The sequence below is a fragment of the Helianthus annuus genome, chromosome 16, assembly GCF_002127325.2.
Source record: "Helianthus annuus cultivar XRQ/B chromosome 16, HanXRQr2.0-SUNRISE, whole genome shotgun sequence".
NCBI classification, from domain to species: domain Eukaryota; kingdom Viridiplantae; phylum Streptophyta; class Magnoliopsida; order Asterales; family Asteraceae; genus Helianthus; species Helianthus annuus.
This window is the reverse complement of record NC_035448.2, coordinates 166,172,202-166,195,980: the sequence shown is the minus strand read 5'-3', so window position 1 is coordinate 166,195,980 and position 23,779 is coordinate 166,172,202. Positions and strand designations below refer to the sequence as shown.

The following is a 23,779-nucleotide window of genomic DNA, read 5'->3' as shown; positions in this document are numbered from 1 at the left end:
ATGGCTTCTTCAAGTTCACACGCTTACAACAAGAACTACGAGTATGATGTGCTTCTTAGCTTCAGTGGTGAAGACACTCGCAAGACCTTTGTTGATCATCTTTATGATGCTCTTGATCGACATGGTATTTGCACCTTCAAGGGCGATGAGAAACTCCAGAAAGGAAAAGAGATAAATGGTGAGCTCTTACAATCTATTCAAGACTCCAGATGCTACATAGTTGTGTTCTCCAAACGCTACGCATCTTCATCATGGTGCTTAAACGAGCTTTTGAAGATCATGGAGTGTCACAAGACGAACGGGCAGACGGCTTTCCCCGTGTTCTACGATGTGGATCCCTCTGAAGTACGAAAACAAACTGGAGCAGTTGGGGATGCCCTTGCCATACATAGGAACATGAATGAATCAGAGGTTGGAAGATGGAGAGATGCTCTTAAAGAAGCAGCCAATTTGTCTGGTTGGGATGTCAAGAAGACTGCTAATGGGTAATTCCTTTATTATATCTCATGTTCTATTGGCCAATTATTAAAGTAAATTTTAGTCTTGTGGAAGGATGAACATTTAACCATGAAACATGTACACTTGTTTCACAATTTGTGCATTATGGACCAGAAAATAGTTATTCATATGGCTTCGTGAGCATGTTAATTAAATCTTCTTCTCTGATCTACAGGCATGAAGCTCAAGTCTAATTGTTGAAAAGGTTTCACTCAACTTATGGGACATTGATAGTCATGTCGATGAGAATTTAGTAGGCATGGAACAAAGGATGCAAGATCTCGATAGCTGTTTAGAGATTGGTTCAAGTGATATTCGCATGATAGGAATCAAGGGAATGGGAGGTATAGGGAAAACAACTCTAGCCCGGGCTATGTTTGATAAAATATCCATTAAGTTTGAAGTTAAAAGCTTTGTAGAGAATGTGAGGGAAAAAACCTCTAAGTTCGGTTTGGAGAAGTTGCAAGAACAAGTCCTTAGAGATGTATTAAAGGATAAATGCATTAGTGTACAAGGTGTTCATGATGGGAGAAAATTAATGAGAAAGAGGTTGCGTGGTACAAAAGTTCTTGTTGTTCTCGATGATGTGGATCGTGAAGGGCAGCTTGAGGAATTAGCTGGTGATCCTAATTGGTTCAAGCCGGGAAGTAGAATTATAATTACAACTAGAGATGAGCAGGTGCTCAACGTATACACAGAGAAGTGGATCCATGATGTCAACTTGTTATCTAATGAGGAAGCGATTCGCCTCTTTAGTAGGCATGCATTTAGGAAAAATATTCCAACTCAAGAGTATGAAAATCAATCACTCGAAGTTGTACGTTATGCTGCTGGTCTCCCCTCATCAATTAGAGTTTTGGGTTCACTTCTCCGTGATAAAAAAGCTTCTGAATGGAAAGATGCACTATCAAGACTCAAAAAAATTCCGTCAAAGGAAACTCTCAAAGTATTGGAACTAAGCTATGAAAGCCTCGAGGATGATTACAAGGAAATATTTCTAGATGTAGCATGCTTCCTTAGACATTGGGAGAAAGACGATGCAATAAGAATGCTTGAAAGCTGTGGATTTCACACTACAAATGGTTTAAGAGTTCTTGAGCAAAAATCTCTAATCAAAATTGTAGACACGTTTGAAGATGGATTAATAAGCATGCATGACCGTGTGATAGAAATGGGCGAGAATATCGTACGCCGTGAGCATCCTGATGAGCCCGAGAGACATACCCGATTATGGGTTCAAGAGGAAATTGAACGTGTCTTGGCTGATAACTCGGTAATAATCCATTTTCTTGTAATTATGGTGGGAGATGAAACTCACAATTTTTTCGTCAGTTATAACACATCTTTTATGAATCCTTGTTCTTGAATTACAGGGTAGTGAAGCAACAAGATGTATAATTCAGGAAATCATTCCTGGTATGTCTTTGGAAGGTATGGGAAACATGAAGAAGCTTAGATGCCTTACTGCGAACTATCACAAGTTCAGATTTCCTCCTGACTATGTGAAGATTGACGAAGTTCTTCACTACTTTCCAAACTTGTTTGTTACGGTACCTACATTGGCTTGAATACCCTTATCAGTGTTTGCCCAAAACATTTGAAGCAAATAATCTTGTTGCACTTGAAATGTCTCACAGCAAAATTATACAACTTTGGGAAGGGGGAAAGGTAATATGGTTGATTGGTTGTCCTTTAATTATATAATGCTATATGTATATCTACTAGTTGGTTATCGTGACAACATATATTTACTTTTTTTTTGTTTATTTTTCATCTTATAATAGATTATGAAAAGGCTCAAATTCCTTGATTTAAAAGCTTCAAAAAAGTTAAGGAGCCTTGACCTTGGGCTGACACCCAATCTTGAGGAGTTAAAACTTGAAGGGTGCATGAAATTGGTAGCACTTGACGTGCACGGTGGATATCTAAAAAGCCTTATCTATTTAAACCTAGCTTTCTACACGAGTTTGAAGTCTATATCTTTTATCGAGCAGTTGAAATCACTTGAGGTTGTTAATATGGGTGGATTAAATCTGAAGGAATTCCCGAATTGTATAACCACATGGCACTCCATCAATAGTCTACTAGAGCTGAATCTTCATTAATAAAGATATAGAAGAAGTACCCTCCTCAATTGGAAATCTTCATAAGCTTGTCTCTCTATATCTCTATGGTTACTCTAATCTCAAGAGTCTTCCAGAGGACCTTGGCCAACTGGAATGTTTAGAACAACTATATTTGGGGCAGACAAAAGTTAAACATCTCCCTGGTAGCATTTGTATGTTGAAACATCTCGAAACCCTAAATCTTTGGGGATGCGGATATATTGAGAAGTTACCTAAGGATGTTGGCCAATTAGAATCTTTGGAGATATTAGATTTACAATTTTGCCATAATTTAAGAGAAATTTCCAACAGCATCTGTGAGTTGAAATGTCTCAAACAGTTGTTGCTTAAAGGATGTGCGAGTCTTGAAAATCTGTGCGAGTCTTGAAAATCTGCCAGAGGAACTAGGAAACTTAAAATGTTTACAAGAATTAGATGTTGTGTTTACTCGCATAAAGCTTCCACAGAGCATTTATTCAGTGAAAGGTTTGAAAATTGAGAGATACTTAGAAGAAGAAGAAGAAGAAGAAGAAGAAGAAGAAGAAGTGGAAGAGGGCAATTGAACTCGCACCGGCTTCACCTCTTCCCCAATTATCCTAATCTCCCAACGCAACCATTCCATGAAGTTCCTACCTACCCAATCAAGCAACATGTATGTTTCTTCACTAATTACTCCAAATTCTCAATTTCGATGACCCTGTTTGTTTTAGGATTTCATCTTTATGTATACTGGAGATGAAACTGACTAGATGAAACGAATGCACCATTGAATTCCTGATTTCAATTTCTGTTGTTTTATTTCAGTATGATTTCAGTCCCAGTTTGATACTGGCATAACTCACCTTCCACAGAGCATTTATTTAGTGAAAGGTTTGAAAATCATCTTCAAACCCAATGATGAATTGTTGTGATGAGGTTTACACAGAGTGAAGGAAGGAAGGAAGGAGGTAGGGTGTTTTAAAAGAAATGTCAGAGGCCCTTGGCCAATTGATGAGCCATCTGCTTCATCAAGTTCTTACGAAACTAACATGTATGTTTCTTCACTAATTACTCCAATATCTCAATTCTTGATTCTGTTTTCTTTTTTTAGATTGTTTAGTGAAACTGTCGAGGATTTTTGGAATGTAAATAGTGAAATTTGATTGTAGCTGTGTTGTGTTTGAGATCATTTTGGACGTGATTTTCAAGGTTTCATCTTTATGTATACCAATTGGACCCCTGAATTCCTAATTATTATGTTGTTTTATTCTTATTCAGTATGATTTCGGTCCCAGTTTTAGGGTTTCATTTCTAATTTGGACATCAAGATGTTTGGCCTTGTAAGTCAAGAATAATTTTGTTCTTTCATTTTAGGAATTATAAAACTATGAAATGTGACCATGAAACAAATTTTTAGCACTGAATTTCATCATGTAAATCCCTAACCCGGCCGATTCACCCTAATATTGCTACTGGTCAAAATGTATTTCATTTAAGTCTGCGATTTATCTCCGTTTTCTTGCAATTTTGGCACCTTGCACACGTATGCATGTTACAAACGTTTACGTGGTGTTCACATATTTCTCAAAACATACATAAATCACATAATTCAATGTTTTGAAATTAACGCAGCTTGTTCTTTACTAGAAAATGTGATTTTTTTCATGCAGATATTGATGGAACTCTTTGTGACTCAGATCCTCTCCATAGGACTAACTATGCCTTCTGCGATATGCTCCAAGTGGTATTTTCTTCAACCATTTGGTTTTTGTTTTTTCATTTTGAAAATCTTACTAATATACGAATATACTGAATGATCATACTTAGAGAGCATTTGATTTTCGTTTTCATAGATAGGGTTTAACGGCAAGCATAATGAAGAGCTTTGCAGTGCTCTTCTTTCTGATTGGGAGCTAGAAAAGGCAATAAAATTCATTGTTGACCAGGAAGCTTTGTTTAGAAGGTAATTTGCATCATGATGTAAGCGCTAGTTTATCACCTCTTTGACTTTTGAGGTCAAACATTACTCTCTAAATCTAGAATCCATATGGATCAAGTGTATGACTAATGTAACAATGGGATTTCTCTTCAATGTATTTAAATTTATGTAACAATTGGTTTTCTCTTCAATGTATTTAAATTTATGTCAAATTTTAGTTATGATATCAAACATTAAATTTGGAACTTTTATGGTTCTTGTTAAGGGCGAGCAACATATCGAAGTAGGGGTGTTCATGAGCCGATCCGATCCGATCGAGGGTCTGCTCATGCTCGGATTGAATTACAACCGATCCGATCCGATCGGATCGAATTTGCAAAACCGAGCACAAAAGTGATGCTCATGCTCGGATTGAATTTGAATCGATCGGATCGTTTTCGCTCGGTTTTTATCAAATCCTAACTGAAATCGAGCGGATCGTTTTCGCTCGGTTTCGCTCGATTGAATTATAAGGCTGCACTCAATAAAAACAAATCCTAACTTAATTAAAACATGTCAACACTTTACTAACAAAAACAATACATAACTAAAATCATGATTCTAAAAATGTTCTTAACAATATCAAGAAGCACAAAATAAGTGCGAAACACAATGAGTATTGTTTTAGGAATTAGGGATTTAGGGTTAGATTTTGATATTAACTATTAAGTTGGGCTGGTATATATTTTGGGCTAGTATATTTTTTGGGCTTTTAATCTTTAAAATCTATAATATATATATATATATATATATATATATATATATATATATATATATATATATATATATATATATATAGGGTAGGGATCCTGTACATTAATCCAGAAGTGTGAGAAGTGTATTATAACACTATATATATCACTATATAACATCATATAAACACCGTATAACACTATGTAACGCCGTATAACACTATATAACAAATATAACACTATACATCTATCATAGACATGCTATCAGACAAAATATAGTGTTATATTTGTTATTTGTTATATAGTGTTACGTAGTGTGATATGGTGTTATATGGTGTTACATAGTGATATACGGTGTTTATATGGTGTTATATAGTGTTATATATAGTGTTATAATACACTTCTCACACTTCTGGATTAATGTACAGGATCCTCTACCTATGTATATATATCAATTACTAATAAAAACAATTCGAGCGAAACCGAGCGATCGACGAGCGAGCGGACCTTTGCTCATGCTTGGATTGAATTTGAATCGAACCGATCCGAGCGGTTCATTTACAAACTAAACGGGAGTCAAACGAGCATTTTTCGAGCATTTTTCAAGCAATCGTCGAGCAGTTTCGACAGCCCTATATCGGAGATAAAAAGAGAGAAAGAGATCATAGACTATGTACAACTGCTGCTGCATTTTAACCGGAGACGAGAAATTAAATCGTCGATTTGTTTGTAGTTCTGATGTTGCCGGAGACGATATGTTGCATCTGTAACTCCCCTCCTTCCTCCATCGGCTACCAATCCTAACCGTCAATGAGAACTTACCCGTGTCCAACCATGGTTTTCAAAATCCTAACTGGCGTGTTGGGATTGAACCCTGCCAAAGGAACAGATAATAAAAGCCAAAACTGGATCAGAGCAATAGATCAAGAATAAGCAGATGTTATGCATACAAGTCTCTCCCCTTGAAAGTGATTTCAACATCTGCTGACCTCCTATCTGCTGATCATGCAAACTGCTGACCTACAACTGCCGATCTAGTCAAAGACTGATTGAAGAACTAAAGCCCTGCTGCCCAATCTGCTGCCTTGAGTCAAGCACTGCTGATCATGTCAAGTACTGCTGGGTTCATAGCAGTGGAATGATGCAGCAGCAGTTTTGTTTACTTTATGTAATGAATTGTAACATCAGTAGTTAGCATAGCAGTGTTTGTATAGGTCAGTTGTTAAGAGTTTGTTAGGAGGTTAGATGTCACTTTCATGGTGACGTCAGCTCAGATGCTCAGTGGTTTGTTACGTGCCTATAAATAGAACAGTGCTCTGTACTGTTCTATTAGCTCTTTCACCATCTTCTTCATGTACGAACAAATCACTGAGCTCGGGTTGAGGGAGAGTTTGCAAAGCATACATGCAATTGTAATCAAAGTTTGAAATAAATTTAAGCATTTGGTTCTTTGTTGAAAATGTATGTTTGAAAGCATTTCTTCTGTTTGATTATGAAAAGTTTGCTTCCATTAATTTCCGCTGCACTACTCTTTCATTGTTCATCTTAATTCAAACACAAATCACAATCAAAACCAAACTCAGATCCTAACAATTGGTATCAGAGCCTGGACAGTCAAATTTGATCTAATAATCATTTTGACATAAATAGTTCAGCTCGAAATCGTTGATACTGATAGTTTTTTTCGTTTCGTTGAAAAACAGAGCAAGGTTTAATCACCATTAAAGTTGATTAATCAGTGTCTGTAAAACAACCAGGATGACGTCACAATCACAAGATGATAAAAATAACATTGGCTCTTTGTTTAAACCACCTATGCTTAAACGTAATGAATACAACATCTGGGAGCGAAGGATGGGTCACATCCTTGCTCAACAGAATACTGGATGTTGGAGGTTTGTTGTTTTTGGTCCGCATGTTCCTATGGTGCCAAGTGCTGAGGATGCAAAGAAATATGTACCAAAACCTTCTGAAAATTATACTGAAACTGATTTTCAGAAGTTTGAACTCGATGCCAAAGCATTTAGCATCATTGCATCTGCATTACCCAATGAGATCTATGCTGGACGTTACATTGTAACAGTGCCAAAGAGCTATGGGATGCATTGAAGGAACAGTTTGGGGGGACGGAAGAGGTTATTGAAAAATAACAGGGAAATTCTGAATCAGCAGTATGAAACATTTTGTCACATCAAGGGTGAATATTAACCCAACAATTTGAACGTTTTAGCTGTCTCATTAGTGAACCAAGGCTTGTTAAAGTTACTTTTGCAAACTCAACACAAAATAGCAGGTTCCTTAGATCACTACCTGAAAAGTGGGACACAATTGTATTTGTGACTAGAAACTCAGCTGAGTTCAAAGATCTGACCCTGACCCAACTTCATGGTAGACTCCTAACCTATGAAAGGGAGTTAAACCAGAAAAAGAAGTTGCAAGTCTGGCAAAGTTGCTGATGATTATTCATTTGGCAACACAGCTCTACTTGGTCAGGAAGAATCTGGTAGCAGTAGTAAGGATCAGAGTTATGATCATTTTATTGACATAACTGCTGGAGTGCTGGTGGTAATTTTAACAACTCTGATTCTCACTCTGCAAATTATGCATTCACTGCAAATTGTGAAAACCAGATGTCAGATAACTTGTGTTTTGAACTCAATTATTTGCAACACTTTTGATCCCACTGACTTAGAAGAGATGGACATTTTGCGTCAATTGGCTTTGGTTTGTGTTAGAACAAGCAAGTTCTACAAAAGAACAGGGAGAAAAATCCCAGGGCTTCATGGGAATTTAAAAGTGGGGTTGGATAAATCAAAAATTAAGTGTTACAAGCGCAATAGGCTAGGTCATTTTGCTAGGGAATGCAGGAGCCAAACCAATGGTCCAATAGTTACTCATCCCAGCTCAAACCCTAGACCACAACAAAGCACTGTGCACTATACCCAATATACCCCTGCAGCACATGTTAACACTGCTCACTATGCTGCAACCCCTGTGCCTGTGCATTATGTTCAAACCACTGTTCCACAAATTCAATATGTTCAAGCTCCTGTTCCTCAGGCACAAGTGCAACCTGTTGCACCTCAACAAGCTGCTCCAACAGTGGTCCAACCAGATCAGCAAAGCTTTTTCACACAAGGCTTTGTTGATTGGAGCAGTATGCCTGATGAACTTGGTGATGAAAATTTTGCTCTCTATGCTTCTAATGATACTTTTGATAATGAATTTTGTTTGATGGCATTAGAGACAATACCAGAAGGGGTAGAAACTGAAGGTGAACATCTAAGTGCTGAAACAGTGGATGAGGTTGCTGAAGCAGTGGTTACTGCAGTTGCTGGGGAACTACTGCTATGAGAGAATTCAGAAACCCTGATTGAACCACTGTCTGATCCTTGGTCCAAAGAGAACAAAGAAAAGGAAGAAGAAAATAAAGCAGGTGAGGAAGAAGTTAGAGCTGATGAAGAAGGTGATCATCAATGTGATTGTGCCATGATGGCTGCTGCCAAGGTATCACCTCAATTTCTTGAAAAACTGTGTTCAGACAAATATATTATTGCATTTGCTAACATTAAAGAGGTAAATGAAAACCTTAGGGATAAAGTCTTGTCTGATGAAGTCAAATTTGAGAAGTCATTAAAAGAACTTAGAAACAAATTGGCTGAAAAAGATAAAGTGATCAGCAGTCTCAAAGAAGAGCAAAGCATAACCAAAACTCAACTCCAAACTATGGTAGAAAAATACCAAGTTTGCAAAAAGGAGTTGGAGTCCACCCAGATCACTTGTGAAAGATGGGTGGAATCTTGTAAAGGGTGTGAGGTTATGCTTGTAAAACAGCTTGAAAGCAATGTCAAGTTTGGGATAGGACATAGAAAATATGATGATCTTGTAAACACTGCTGAAAAACAAGCTAGTTCAACTAAAATAATACCAACCAACAAGAGTGGCCAAGAGGTTAAAATAACTGACAAACTTGGTAACAAAATTACTCTGGAAAGATCTGTGGGGTCCTCAACTTTTGAGGAAATTGAGAAATATCAATTTAAACCCACATGGTCTGATGAGTGTGACATCCTGGAAAATTTCAAACCCATGGATTTCACAACCACTGATGGTGTAAAGGCTCCAAAAGCAAAGGTCATTCCTCTTAAAGATATCCCAACAGTGGTTCAAAACTCTGTTGCAAAGGAATCTGAGAAGAGGAAGAAAAGAGAAAAGATCAACAACTTGTTTTGTGATTTTTGTGAGAAAAGGAATCATCTGACAAAAGATTGTTTTCATCTGAAAGCTTATGATCTAAACAAAACAAGTGTCACTGTAACTGCTGAACTGCACCATCTGTGGTAAAAATAACCACAAAACTAAGGAATGTGTGTATCTCAAAAACTTTGATGAGAAAAAGAAAGAGTACACAGCAAAAACATCCTTAAGTTCATCAGCATCATCTGTCAAATTCACCAAGAAACAACCACTGTTTGATCCTGTCCAAACAGCTGTCACAAAATAGCTGAACCAAACATCTGTTCAAAGAGATGTTCAAGTGACTGATGCACCTCCTGCCAATCAATTCAGGAGAGGTAAAGGACAACAGTCATACCAAAGGATCCCACATGTTTATGAGGTTTACAAAAAGCCTACTAAACCCAAAGTGAATAGGCATCCTTTTGGTTATCAACAGGTGATTGGCCAAGACCCCCAACAGTGGTTAGAGAAAAACATTTCCAAAAATGTTCAAACCCCTGAGCTAACCACTGTCCATGCATCTGCCTCCATCCCAGACACTATTAAGACCCCAACTAAAGCCTTATTGGCTTTGGAGACCTTTATGAACTAATCCTTTTACTTCATGTGCAGGGAGCTTCTGCATGCTTAGATAGTCTTTGGTATGTAGATAGTGGAGGCTCCAGGCACATGACAGGATGTAAAGCCCTTCTTCAGGATTTCAAAATTCATGAAGGGGGTGATATATCCTTTGGTAATAATAGTAAAGGGAAAGTTCTGGGGTCTGGTACAGTAAAGTCTGGAAATGTAAAATTTGAAAATGTCAATCTTATTGACAATCTAAAATTCAACCTCCTCAGTGTGTCTCAAATGAGTGATAAAGGGTTTGGCTCATTTTTCACAAAGGATTGTTGTAGGATTGTTGGACTAGAAATGGTTGCTAAGATTGAAGCAATAATCAACAAAGGCACAACTAAACTTGTTGCTCAAAGAAGTGGCAATGTTTATGTTGTTGATATGTCAAAAGAGTGTCCCAGAGCTGATGTTTGTCTGTTCTCAGCTGCTTCTAGCAAAGAGACAGAACTATGGCACAGGAGATTGGGGCACACAAATCTTAAGACAATCACTGCCATTTCAAAACAAGGATTGGTAAGGGGTTTACCTCAAAAACTGTTCTCCTGTCCTGAGCATTGTGTTTCCTGTCTAAAAGGAAAACAACATAAAAGCTCCTACAAATCCATTGATGAGTCCAAAACAACCAAATGTTTGCAAATGCTTCATATGGATTTATTTGGCCCAGTAAAAGTCATGAGTCTAAAGAAAAAGAGATATTGTTTGGTTATTGTTGATGACTTTTCTTGGTTTACATGGACTTACTTTTTACACTCAAAAGATGAGACTGCAGGCATTCTGCAAGACTTTGTGAAACAGGTTAAAAAGCAGTTTGACCTTCCAGTGAAAATCTTTAGAAGTGACAATGGCACAGAGTTCAGGAACAAGGAGTTGGATGATTTCTGTGTATCAAAAGGAATTGCGAGGCAATACAGCATTCCAAGAACACCAGAACAAAATGGGGTTGTTGAAAGAAAGAATAGAACTTTGATTGAGGCTGCTAGAACCATGCTTGCAGATTCAGTTTGCCATTAACTTTTTGGGCTGAGGCAATAAACACTGCTTGCTATGTCCAAAACAGAGTTTTGATCAACCCCAGGCATCAAAAGACTGCCTATGAACTGCTGTACAAAATAAAGCCATTATTCTCATATTTCAAAGTTTTTGGCTGCCCATGCTTCATTTTAAACTTAAAAGATTCTATCTCAAAGTTTGTAGCCAAAATTGATATGGGATATCACCTGGGATACTCAACCACTGCCAAGGCCTACAAAGTGTTTAATACACGGACCAAGGCAGTGGAGGAGACTTTGAATGTAAAGTTCAATGAACTTTCATCAATGAAAATCCCAGCAAATCCTGCTGATTTGTTTGATCTTGATAAATTCACTTTTGAAAACACTGCTGTCAAGACTAACAGTGCAAGGCCATCAAAGGATTCAACACCAGACTATGGGTATGAAATCATCATTCCTCAAAAGTCTGTCAACTTGGGAAGAGCAGCAGGTGTTCAAAACAGCGGTCAAAGCTCAACCACTGCTACCTCAACAGTTGTTGACTAAAGTAGCCCATCAACCCCTGTTTCCACATCATCAAACACTGTTGATAAAAGTCCTCAAACAGTGGATCAAAGTCAGCATGTGTCCACATCTTTACCACCCATTCCACCACCTTTTGAAGCCACTGCTGGATCATCAAAGTCACCAGCAGTGGTTAGCTCAGATGATACACATTTGCAGCCTTCACCAACAAATGCCATCATACCATACCAAGGAGATTTAATCTTCTTGAGATCTCATCCACCTGACCAAATTATTGGCAACATCAATGAAGGGGTGCTCACAAGAAGTCAATCCCAAAACATTTGTCTTTTTGTTGGTTTTGTATCACTCCATCAGCCAGTCAAGTACCAAGAGGCACTGAAAGACAATAGCTGGGTAGAAGCCATGCAAGAGGAGCTCCAACATTCTAAAAGACAACAAGTATGGGAGCTTGTACCACTGCCAGAGAATGTCAGTCCTATTGGCACAAAGTGGGTCTTCAAAAACAAAACTGATGAAAGGGGCATTGTTGTCAAGAATAAAGCCAGGCTTGTGGTTCAAGGTTACAGACAAGAAGAGGGTATTTGATGTGTGTAAAATGCAACATATAAATTACATCAAATGAGGCATAAAACTAACCCTTTTTAAGTACTAATGTTGGAAAAAGAGTGTTTTTGTCTTCCTTTTGTATTTTCAGGATGAAATGAGCTCAAATTCACAAAAGAAGCAAAAAGACAGCTAAATCTAACATAAATACAAGAAAAGGAACAAAAGTGGATTGCCCAACCCCTCAACGGCATCCTCCCAAGCAGAAAAGAGAAGTCAGAAGACTGAACACGCCCCGTGCTAAGCCAGCACGGGGCCGTGCCCAAGAAGCAGCAGAAAAGACAAACCTATAGAAGCTTTTATTGCCCACCACGGGGCCGTGTCCAGTGAGCACGGGGCGTGGCGAAAGTACAGCAGGCGCATTAATTGTAATTGCGAATTACAATTAATGAAGAGAGAGAGTGTCAGACAGGCACGGGGGCGTGTCCAGCAGACACGGGGCCGTGCCCAGCCTTCAGTTCAGCCTATAAATAGGAGTGCTTGGTTTCATTTCAACTCATCCCTTGGCACACCACCTCTCTCACACTTCATCCACCACCCACCACCACCATAACACCATCATCCACCACCATCATCCATTGTCCATCATAGAGTGTGTGAGTCGTCTCGGGATCCAAGATTGATCGTAAGAGTTCTTGACAATCAAGGCCATGTTTGCCTAAGTCTCTTACATCACTTGGTGAAGACAAGTGTTTAGTATAATACTTTTTATTTTTAATCTTTTGCACTTTTTATTTGATTTTGTATTAATGACTTTAATAACTAGTTGCTTATGTTGAAGGTGATCTTTCTTTATCGTTTGTCCGTGGTGTCTTGGCATTATTTTACTGTCTATATAAAATAAAAGATTTTCACCATTCATATCTCCACGGTCTATATGGAGGTATGTTGGCTACCTGGTCGGGGGTTAAGGGAACGGTTTGGTAAGGGTCTTGCCATTGTTCAGCGTTTAGAGGTCCTGCAAGGGACCTGGGTCAAATTTAGTAGGATCTCCTTCAATGCCCATAGGTATTGGATGGCGGGGATCCAAACTCTTTGACCCCCTCATAAGTTAACTACTATTAATACTATAACCCGGCTATTTAGGACTGTATCCCTGCTGACTCAGACTACTTAGTCGAGGGTAACGTCACCGCCAAAAGCGGGGCCTACCATAATTTGCATTAATAACTTAATTCATTATCTTCCAATAATCCAACCCTTTAGGATTGTATCCTTGCTGACTCAAACTACTGGGTTGAGGGTAACGTCGCCTTCAAAAGAGGGGCCTACTACAATAACTAAGATAATCTCTTAAACAAGTGCAAAAGTTCGAAAATAATCAAAGGTTATACTAATACACGAGTCGGATCCAAGTGATTCATCTTGTCTATCTGTTTTTATTTTATTTTATTTTTCAGCATTTAGTTAGTTTTTATTTTCTTAGTTTAAAAACCTTTTCTAACTTTTTGAATTGATTAGACGTTGAGGATAAACCGGTACTAAAAGCTCTTGTGTCCTTGGACGACCTCGGTATCTTACCAACACTATACTACGTCCACGATGGGTGCACTTGCCCATATGTGTGTTTAGTGTTAGTAAATATCGTGTTTTATAAATTTAAAACTTGGCTAAAAGTGTAAAAAGGGCTTAAAATATACATCTAAATTATATACACACCGACACACATCAAGTTTTTTTGGCGCCGTTGCCGGGGACACAAGGATTTTAAGAAAGTTAGGAATCAACGGCCTAATCATATTTTTATTTTTCTTTTTAATTTTTTAGGATTTTCTTAAGTTTTCAGCTTCTGCAGAGCTCAGCACGGGCCGTGCCTGGTCGGACACGGGCCGTGCCCAGCATCGTTACTGGCAGTTTTTAGTTTTCCAAGTTACAGAAGGCTGACCACGGGGCCGTGTCGGTGCAACACAGGGCCGTGTCGGTGCAACACGGGGCCGTGTCCAACTTTCCAGTAACTGGGGTCTGGAAAACAATCACTGTAACTCCGACCACGGGCCGTGTTCGCTGAGCACGGGGCCGTGGTGAACCTTCTGACTAGCATTCTTTTCTGTTTTTATTGCAGGACTTGGAACCAGACGCCATCCTACGTAGTGTATGAGCTCCAGTTCTAATAAGGACATAAAAGAACCTCTAGAAGAACCCGAACACTTTCTCAGAAAAAGACTAAAAGCTAAAAACCAAGAGAAAGTTTCGGGGAATCCACCTATGGCGGACCAACGTACCCTCATGGATTATCTACAACCCACCGTAGGTAACCTAGGTGCCGCTATCAATGCACCGAATGTCGAAGCCAATAACTTCGAACTTCGGCCGCATTTGATACAAATGCTCCAAAACTCCGCAACCTTCCATGGGCTTGCGGACGAGGATCCCCATCTACATATTACTAATTTTTTAGAAATATGTGATACCTTTCGGATCAATGGAGCATCAAATGACGCCATCCGCCTCCGAATGTTTCCTTTTTCACTAAAAGACCGAGCAAAAGCTTGGCTCAACGCCCTCCCAGCTGGATCGGTAAACACCTGGGATGAACTAGCCCAAAAATTTCTATATAAGTATTTCCCTCCCGCTAAAACGGCTAAATTAATGACTGAAATTAATACATATTCACAAGAGGACGGGGAATCCTTATATGAAACTTGGGAAAGGTTCAAGGAACTATTACGCAAGTGTCCACATCATGGCCTTGCGATATGGCAACAAGTATCCACTTTCTATAATGGATTGTTGCCACACACAAGGCAGACACTTGACTCTAGCTCCGGGGGACTTTTAGGTAATCGCCGCCCGCATGAAATATATAACCAAATTGAGGAAATTGCTCAAACCAATTTTCAGTGGCACACCCCCCGAGGCAATAAATCTATTGCCCCGGGCGCCCATAAGGTTGATGAAAGCACTTCTTTACAAGCCCAAATCGAGGCCCTTTCTTCAAAAATAAAAAAATTAGAAATGACAAAAACAGCCTCGGTTATGGCTTGTGAAGGGTGTGGTGGGCCACATGAAAATTGGAGTTGTATGAAAGAAACGGAAGATCAACAAGAGTCGGTAAGCTACATTGATAATAGACCTAGGCCGTCGGGTCCTCCAACGGGCACCTACAACCAAGGATGGCGAAGCCACCCAAACCTTGGTTGGAGAGAGCCCGGCAATAGTAGTAACCAACAAACCCAACGAACAAACTTTCAACAACCAAGAAATGAGTCACAAAATTTCACTCAACAACAAGGTGGACGAGAAAGGCTTGAAGATTCTGTATCTCACCTCATCTCCGACACTGAAAAGAAAAACTCGGAAAGGTTTCTACAATTAGAATCAAATTTTAGAAATCAACAAGCTAGTATTCAAAACATAGAAAAACAATTAAATCAACTAGCTCAAAATTTTTCCGAGAGACCACAAGGTGCATTACCAAGCAATACCGAACCAAACCCAAAAGCGCAAGTTCATCTCATCACATTACGAAACCGCACCGTGGGGCCTGCGGAAGCGCCACCGCCGACAGAAGAAACTATACCCCCGCCTCTGCAGGAGAAGAACTCCCCTCCGTCATCAGAGCCTACCAAGGCTCCTCGAGTTCCGTACCCCGGTAGGTTAATTCGTCAAAAGACCAATGAGCAATTCGCAAAATTCGAAAGTCTATTTAAACAATTGCATGTCAATATTCCTTTTATTGATGTCCTAACCCAAATGCCCAAATACTCTAAGTTCATGAGGGACTTCCTCACTCATAAAAAGAAAATTGAAACTTTGCAATTAGTTAACTTAGGCGAAGAATGCTCTGCTCGCGTACTCAACAAACTTCCTCAAAAGAAAATCGATCCCGGAAGCTTCACGATTCCTTGCTCAATCGGGGATTCCCTCGTTCCTAATGCACTAGCCGATCTTGGGGATAGCATTAACCTCATGCCCTCATCCATGTTTAAAAGACTCGGCCTAGGAACAACGAGTCCTACAAAAATGAGCATACAACTTGCTGATCGATCCGTCAAATTCCCGTAAGGTGTCATCGAAAATGTCCTGGTAAAGGTAAGCAAATTCGTCTATCCAGCCGACTTTGTCATACTCGATATGGAGGAAGACACCGAGGTCCCCCTCATACTAGGGAGACCATTTCTTGCCACCGCACAAGCAGTGGTAGATATGAATGATGGAACACTCACCTTGAGGTACGGGGATGATGAAGTAAAATTCGGAGTTGGGAAGAGAATAGAAGACGACGACCCGGTCAACTACATGAAGGTTATTGATTCGAGTTTGGATGCGGCTCTCCGACGGTGTAACATGGGATGCCAAACATCCCACTCAGAAAATATATAACCTCACATTGGGTCTAGCCAAGGACCCTTATAAACGTGGCGCACCACGGAGGCATTCCGCGGAACTATCCTTAGTTTAGTTTAATCTTTTAGTTTTAATTTTGCAGGAATAAAACACACTCATGGTGGTAAAGGATGAAAAGGGGAACGAGAAAAATGGCCCCATGCACAAGAACAAGGCAACCCGACATAAATTTCTCCATTACAGAAGGTTCAACACGGGCCGTGTCCAACCAACACGGCCCCGTGCTGAACCCCCTGCAGAAAAATGCCCAGTTCAGGTAACTGGACATGGGCCGTGTTCACCAGACACGCCCCTGTGTCCAGGCTTCTGTCTCATTTCCTTAATTTTTGTTACAGGCACCTGAACACAGGGCCGTGTCCGGTCCCCACGGGGCCGTGTCCAGACTGCCAGTAACATAAAACTTTGCTTTTTAACACCACATTACACATCCAATCAACCTAAAAATTTATTTTTGGGACACATTGAGGACAATGTGTAATTTAAGTGTGGGGGGGAAGCTAAAACCTTGAAATTTTGCAACTCCTAATAACAAGCCTTACACAAAACTCTATTGGAACCGCTAAACACCCCAAATTTTTTTCAAAAATTTTCATTTTTTTACTTGTCTAAAGTTTAAGTTTGGAATCCTAAGATTAATAAGGTTATATTTTTACAAATTTACAACCGATAGCGTCGTGATAACAAGAACCAACATAAGAAAATTATGAAACGGCATGACAAGCTTAGTTAAAATTTGATTATATATACTTGATCACATAAAAACCCATTCCCACAAAAGTGAGTTTTGAGCCTTTATTGAGCATACAAATTTACATCTTTAGACTAAATGCTCATTTTTCGTTTCTTGTGTGAATAGCCGCTTGGTTCTTACGACTCTAGAACTTGCCACGAGGATTCATTCCCGGTCCTTACCAACTTAAACCCAAGTAAGTAAATGATGGAGGCATTAGGACTAACCATTTTTCTTTCTACACCATTATTTTTCAATTTTTTACCACCTACCCAAAATCCCCCTAGTTAACCCCTTTGAGCCTAAACCTTTCATTTCTTTACCCTAAAACCTTTTCACCCACCAAAAACCCTTTTCATTTTCACCCTTTATTTTAGTAACAAGCTCGGTTTTTCGTGTGAAAAAAAAATGATGAAGTTAGAAATAAACAAACAAAGCTATTAAAACAAAAAGCTTGTTTGGAGAAATACTTCGAAATAAAAAGTCACTAAAACAAAATGTTTTCCGAAAACCGACGCTTTTTACGCTTTTCGCCCTTTTACTAACCACTAACCCAACCACCCACCTTTAGCCCAAGCCTAACCCGTCACCCAAAAAGTCCTCTTGATATTTGCAAAGGTATAAAGTTAAAAAGGAGGAGGATTGATTGCTTGGCAAGCTTATGGTAGGAATAAGTTCCATGCCGCTCTCGAGTGATTCACTAAAAATACACCTTCGGCCGAGTGTTGAGTGATCCCCCGTGAGGTATGTGAACTTGTATATAAATGAAATTTTAAAAAGGCATGCTATGCCCAAATAAGTAATTTCCCTTATGAAACGTTCTAAATAAATCATAACGAATAGGATTGTAAATAAATAAAAATAAAACCCAAAAAGATCTTGGATTCCCGACACTCTATGACAAGCCAAAAACCTTCTCTTCTACCCATTCCATTTGGGAGTGTAAGCCACATATTAAAGAGTTTTGCTTGAGGACAAGCAAAAGTTCAAGTGTGGGAGTATTTGATGTGTGTAAAATGCAACATATAAATTACATCAAATGAGGCATAAAACTAACCCTTTTTAAGTACTAATGTTGGAAAAAGAGTGTTTCTGTCTTCCTTTTGTATTTTCAGGATGAAATGAGCTCAAATTCACAAAAGAAGCAAAAAGACAGCTAAATCTAACATAAATACAAGAAAAGGAACAAAAGTGGATTGCCCAACCCCTCAATGGCATCCTCCCAAGCAGAAAAGAGAAGTCAGAAGACTGAACACGCCCCGTGCTCAGCCAGCACGGGGCCGTGCCCAAGAAGCAGCAGAAAAGACAAACCTATAGAAGCTTTTATTGCCCACCACGGGGCCGTGTCCAGTGAGCACGGGGGCGTGGTGAAAGTACAGCAGGCGCATTAATTGTAATTGCGAATTACAATTAATGAAGAGAGAGAGTGTCAGACGGGCACGGGGGCATGTCCAGCGGACACAGGGCCGTGCCCAGCCTTCTGTTCAGCCTATAAATAGGAGTGCTTGGTTTCATTTCAACTCATCCCTTGGCACACCACCTCTCTCACACTTCATCCACCACCCACCACCACCATAACACCATCATCCACCACCATCATCCATTGTCCATCATAGAGTGTGTGAGTCGTCTCGGGATCCAAGATTGATCGTAAAAGTTCTTGACAATCAAGGCCATGTTTGCCTAAGTCTCTTACATCACTTGGTAAAGACAAGTGTTTAGTATAATACTTTTTATTTTTAATCTTTTGCACTTTTTATTTGGTTTTGTATTAATGACTTTAATAACTAGTTGCTTATGTTGAAGGTGATCTTTCTTTATCGTTTGTCCGTGGTGTCTTGGTATTATTTTACTGTCTATATAAAATAAAAGATTTTCACCATTCATATCTCCACGGTCTATATGGAGGTATGTTGGCTACCTGGTCGGGGGTTAAGGGAACGGTTTGGTAAGGGTCTTGCCCTTGTTCAGCGTTTAGAGGTCCTGTAAGGGACCTGGGTCAAATTTAGTAGGATCTCCTTCAATGCCCATAGGTATTGGATGGCAGGGATCCAAACTCTTTGACCCCCTCATAAGTTAACTACTATTAATACTATAACCCGGCTATTTACGACTGTATCTCTGCTGACTCAGACTACTTAGTCGAGGGTAACGTCACCGCCAAAAGCGGGGCCTACCATAATTTGCATTAATAACTTAATTCATTATCTTCCAATAATCCAACCCTTTAGGATTGTATCCTTGCTGACTCAAACTACTGGGTTGAGGGTAACGTCGCCTTCAAAAGAGGGGCCTACTACAATAACTAAGATAATCTCTTAAACAAGTGCAAAAGTTCGAAAATAATCAAAGGTTATACTAATACACGAGTCGGATCCAAGTGATTCATCTTGTCTATCTGTTTTTATTTTATTTTATTTTTCAGCATTTAGTTAGTTTTTATTTTCTTAGTTTAAAAACCTTTTCTAACTTTTTGAATTGATTAGACGTTGAGGATAAACCGGTACTAAAAGCTCTTGTGTCCTTGGACGACCTCGGTATCTTACCAACACTATACTACGTCCACGATGGGTGCACTTGCCCATATGTGTGTTTAGTGTTAGTAAATATCGTGTTTTATAAATTTAAAACTTGGCTAAAAGTGTAAAAAGGGCTTAAAATATACATCTAAATTATATACACACCGACACACATCAGTATTGATTATGATGAAACATTTGCCCCTGTAGCAAGACTTGAAACTGTCAGACTCTTTCTGGCCTTTGCTGTCAACTACAACATCAAGGTGTATCAAATGGACATAAAATGTGCATTCCTCTATGGTAAGATTCAAGAAGAGGTTTATGTTTGCCAACCTCCAGGCTTTGAGGATCCATTTTATCCAGATCATGTCTACATGCTAAATAAAGCTTTGTATGGCCTGAAACAAGCACCAAGAGCCTGGTATGAAACTCTTTCCACCTTTCTTCTCTCCATTAGTTTCACTAGAGGAAGAATTGATAAAACACTGTTTTTGAAATGGAGAGGAAAGGATTTGATGATTGTCCAAATTTATGTGGATGACATCATATTTGGAATCACATGTAATAAAATGTGTGAAGAGTTCAGGCAACTCATGACAGCTGAAGTGCAATGGGTGAACTCCAGTGTTTTCTTGGTCTCCAAGTAAAACAATTGCAAAATGGCACTTTTATCCATCAAGGCAAATATGCCAAAGAACTTTTAAAGAAATTTGATATGGATGATTGTAAGCCATGCAGTACACCCATTGCAACCAACAAATTAGTCATGTCTGACGAAAAGGATGATTTGGTTGATCAGACCTTATATAGAAGCATGATTGGGTCTTTATTGTACCTAACTGCATCTAGACCAGACATCATGTTTGCAACATGTGTCTGTGCAAGATCCCAATCAGCCCCTAGAAAGTCAAACCTTATTGCTGTAAAAAGGATATTCAGATACCTCAAAGGTGCTCCCACACTTGGTATCTGGTATCCAGCTGATGGTAAAATTGAGCTTTCAGGTTTCTCAGATAGTGACTTTGCTGGATGTGACAAGACAAGTAAGTCCACTTCAGGAGGGTGCTAATTCCTAGGCAATTACTTAGTGTCTTGGCAAAGCAAAAAGCAAGCAGCTGTTTCCACATCCACTGCTGAGGCAGAATATATAGCTGCTGCAAGCTGTACAGCCCAACTGCTCTGGCTTCAAAATCAGTTGCTGGATTTTGGTATCACTGCCTTGAAAACACCACTCATGTTGGACAGTCAGGCAACAGAAAATATCATCAAAAATCCAGTTTCTCATTCAACCACCAAACACATCAACATCAGACATCACTTTGTGAGGGATTGCTATGAAAAATGTTTGATTTCTCTGCATCATGTTCCAACTAAGAATCAGCTAGCGGATGTGCTAACCAAAGCATTAGACACATCCACCTTTGAAAGCCTGATCTCTAGGATTGGCATGCTAAACATGGGATAACAGGCAAAATCCTGTTTTTCTATGAATAAAAGCATTAAAATGTTTTCAGAAAATCAAAAATCCATCCTTAAAAATAGCTAAAAATGAATTTTTCATTAAAATCCTTAAAAGTCTGCCATAACCACTGATGAGTTCAAAAGTCTATTCTACTTCAAAAGACTGTCCACTGCTGAAAGCCATCCTCTGTTCTCTCATTTCTTTGATAAACACTGTTGTTCAAAAGCAGTGTTATATACACTGATGAGCTATCCACTGATAGAAAAAAATCATCCACTGCCTCCCGTACCGTTACAACCACTGCTTTCTTCAGTAACTTTCATACAAGTACTGTCCTTCACTTCATCAGGGGGACGTCACGTGGACAGTACATAGTGGTCAGTTCTTTTGAAACCGCTGCCACGTCAGCACTCACTTTTTCTCCATAAAAACCCCCTTTGGAACCCCAAACAGGGTTTTACTGTCGAATTGAATTCTTAAAAATTCTCTTCTCAAAGCAGTTTCCTTCACACCTCATCAAATTTCTCCACAAATTACTTCAATCGTCTTCTTCAAAAAGATGACTAAACCAAAGTCTTCCGCAAAATCATCATCAAAAGCTGCCTCTCAAAAGGCTACACCCACCGAAATTCCACACAAAATTTCTCATAATCTTCTGGGTCTTCTCACAAAACCCGGCACCACCAATATCTTTGATTCCATCCTTGATATGCTCAGTGCATCAAAGTACAAAACTTTGTTAACCGCCGATCACCAATTTACTTGACTACCCAAAGAGAGTTTTGGAAAAAATGCAACCCTTGAAAAACAAGGTGAATCTGTCACTGCCATTACCTCTACTCTAAAGGGCAAAGCTGTCAACATCACACCGCAATTTATCTCGAAAGTTTTCGCACTCAATGATCAGGAAGGTAAAGACGCCTTTCCAAAAAATGATTTAAAAATTGATTTCATTGAAAGAGGGTATGCTGATACCATGATGAAGAGGGATACCTTGCAAAAAGGTTATTTCCCTCCTGCAACAAGATTTTTATTTCATACCCTGCTTATGTAAGTTTCAAATAAAGCAACTTCCTTTAATGAAATACCATTAAAGATACAAAACCTGGGGTATGCTATTCTTCAAGAAGAAAATTTTAATTATTCCTAGGTAATCTTTAATGATATGGTAAAAAATGTTGAAACAAAATCATTCTTACTGTTTCCAAGATTTCTAAGTTATTATTTTGAAAAGAAATTCAGTAAGGATGATATTGCTATAATAAACCAAGGTGAATCTTTACAAATGCACAGCTTAACTGCTGAAACTTTTACAAGAATGTCAACACCTTGCTAAACACAAGCAGAGGTGCCTGAGCAGAATTTAGCAGCAAACACTACTCCTCAGGTATCTGCTGCTGAGCCCACTGCTCAAGGTGATCAAGGTAGCAAAACAACTGCCTTGAAACCCACACCTATAATCACCAAAAAGCCACAGAAAAAGAAAACTCAAAAACCCCCAAAACCTACCAAAAAGGCAACTCTGGAGGATGAGATACCAGAGCAACTGCCAGTGACAGCACAAAAGTCACAAGAAACCACTGCTGCTACTTCCTCACAGCGGTTGGTAAAAATATCTCAAACCATAGCTGAAACTCCTCCTGTCTCTTCACAAAAAGAACAGGTTGTACAAGGGTCACCACATCATGATGCTCTGGAAGCACTTGTTTCCATCATCCACAACCCAATGCCCGGGGCAAATCCTCTTTCTACACCCAAACTCACATCCATAATTCCACCAAACACCAAAATTTTGTTGGATGCAATTGATTTGAACCTTGCACAAACCAGTCCTTCTCAATCACCTGTTCATGAGAATATACCTCAACAAGAGACTGAGCCTGATGTATCAATCTTTGTTAACCCACCAACACAACCTGAGGAGGTTACACCCCTTGAGTTACAAGTAACTCTTGGTGGTAATCCAAGTGAAGCAGCCACTACAAGTGTTGAATCCACTGGTTTCCACTTAGACAGTGGTTACATCCATAAGACTTCCTTGGAGGCAATTCCTTCTATAACATCTCTGTTATCTGCTAGTGAGTTTGTTTTAACCACTGGTTCCATCAAAAGAGTATCAAGTGTTGAAGGAAGAAGACCCCAGTACTAAGAAAAAGGGGCATCAGTTGTTGATGTTTGGAGTACACTCCCTACCTCAACCTCTGATAAAACTACTGCTATTGGGAAATCAGATGATCCCATTAAGTTGGGTGATGGTTTAAAGTACCAGGAATTGACGGAAAGAGTTGAAAAACTGGATACCTCTGTTGCAAAAATGAAAGATATGTTTCATCAGTTGTTGATAGTTCAAATGGTACAATCCACTGTTGTTCCACCTCAAGCACCTGCTCCTCCACCAGCAGACGTTACAAATGAGCTCTGGAACCTTTTTCAACCTTTTCTCAAACAACAACATCAATTGGTTGATCAGCAACATGAAAAACATGTCC

General features: G+C 39.2%; 1 protein-coding gene and 1 non-coding gene across 2 annotated transcripts; one reads left to right on the top strand and one right to left on the bottom strand.

Moving 5' to 3' along the window:
• Positions 1-489, top strand: LOC110919970 (disease resistance protein RUN1-like). The gene has a single exon (XM_022164215.1). The coding sequence runs from the start codon at positions 1-3 to the stop codon at positions 487-489; it is 489 nt and encodes a 162-aa protein (XP_022019907.1).
• Positions 490-14,812: 14,323 nt separating this feature from the next.
• Positions 14,813-14,919, bottom strand: LOC118488500. The gene has a single exon (XR_004885039.1). It is a non-coding gene; the product is annotated as a small nucleolar RNA R71 (small nucleolar RNA).
• Between the last annotated feature and the right edge of the window lie 8,860 nt (positions 14,920-23,779).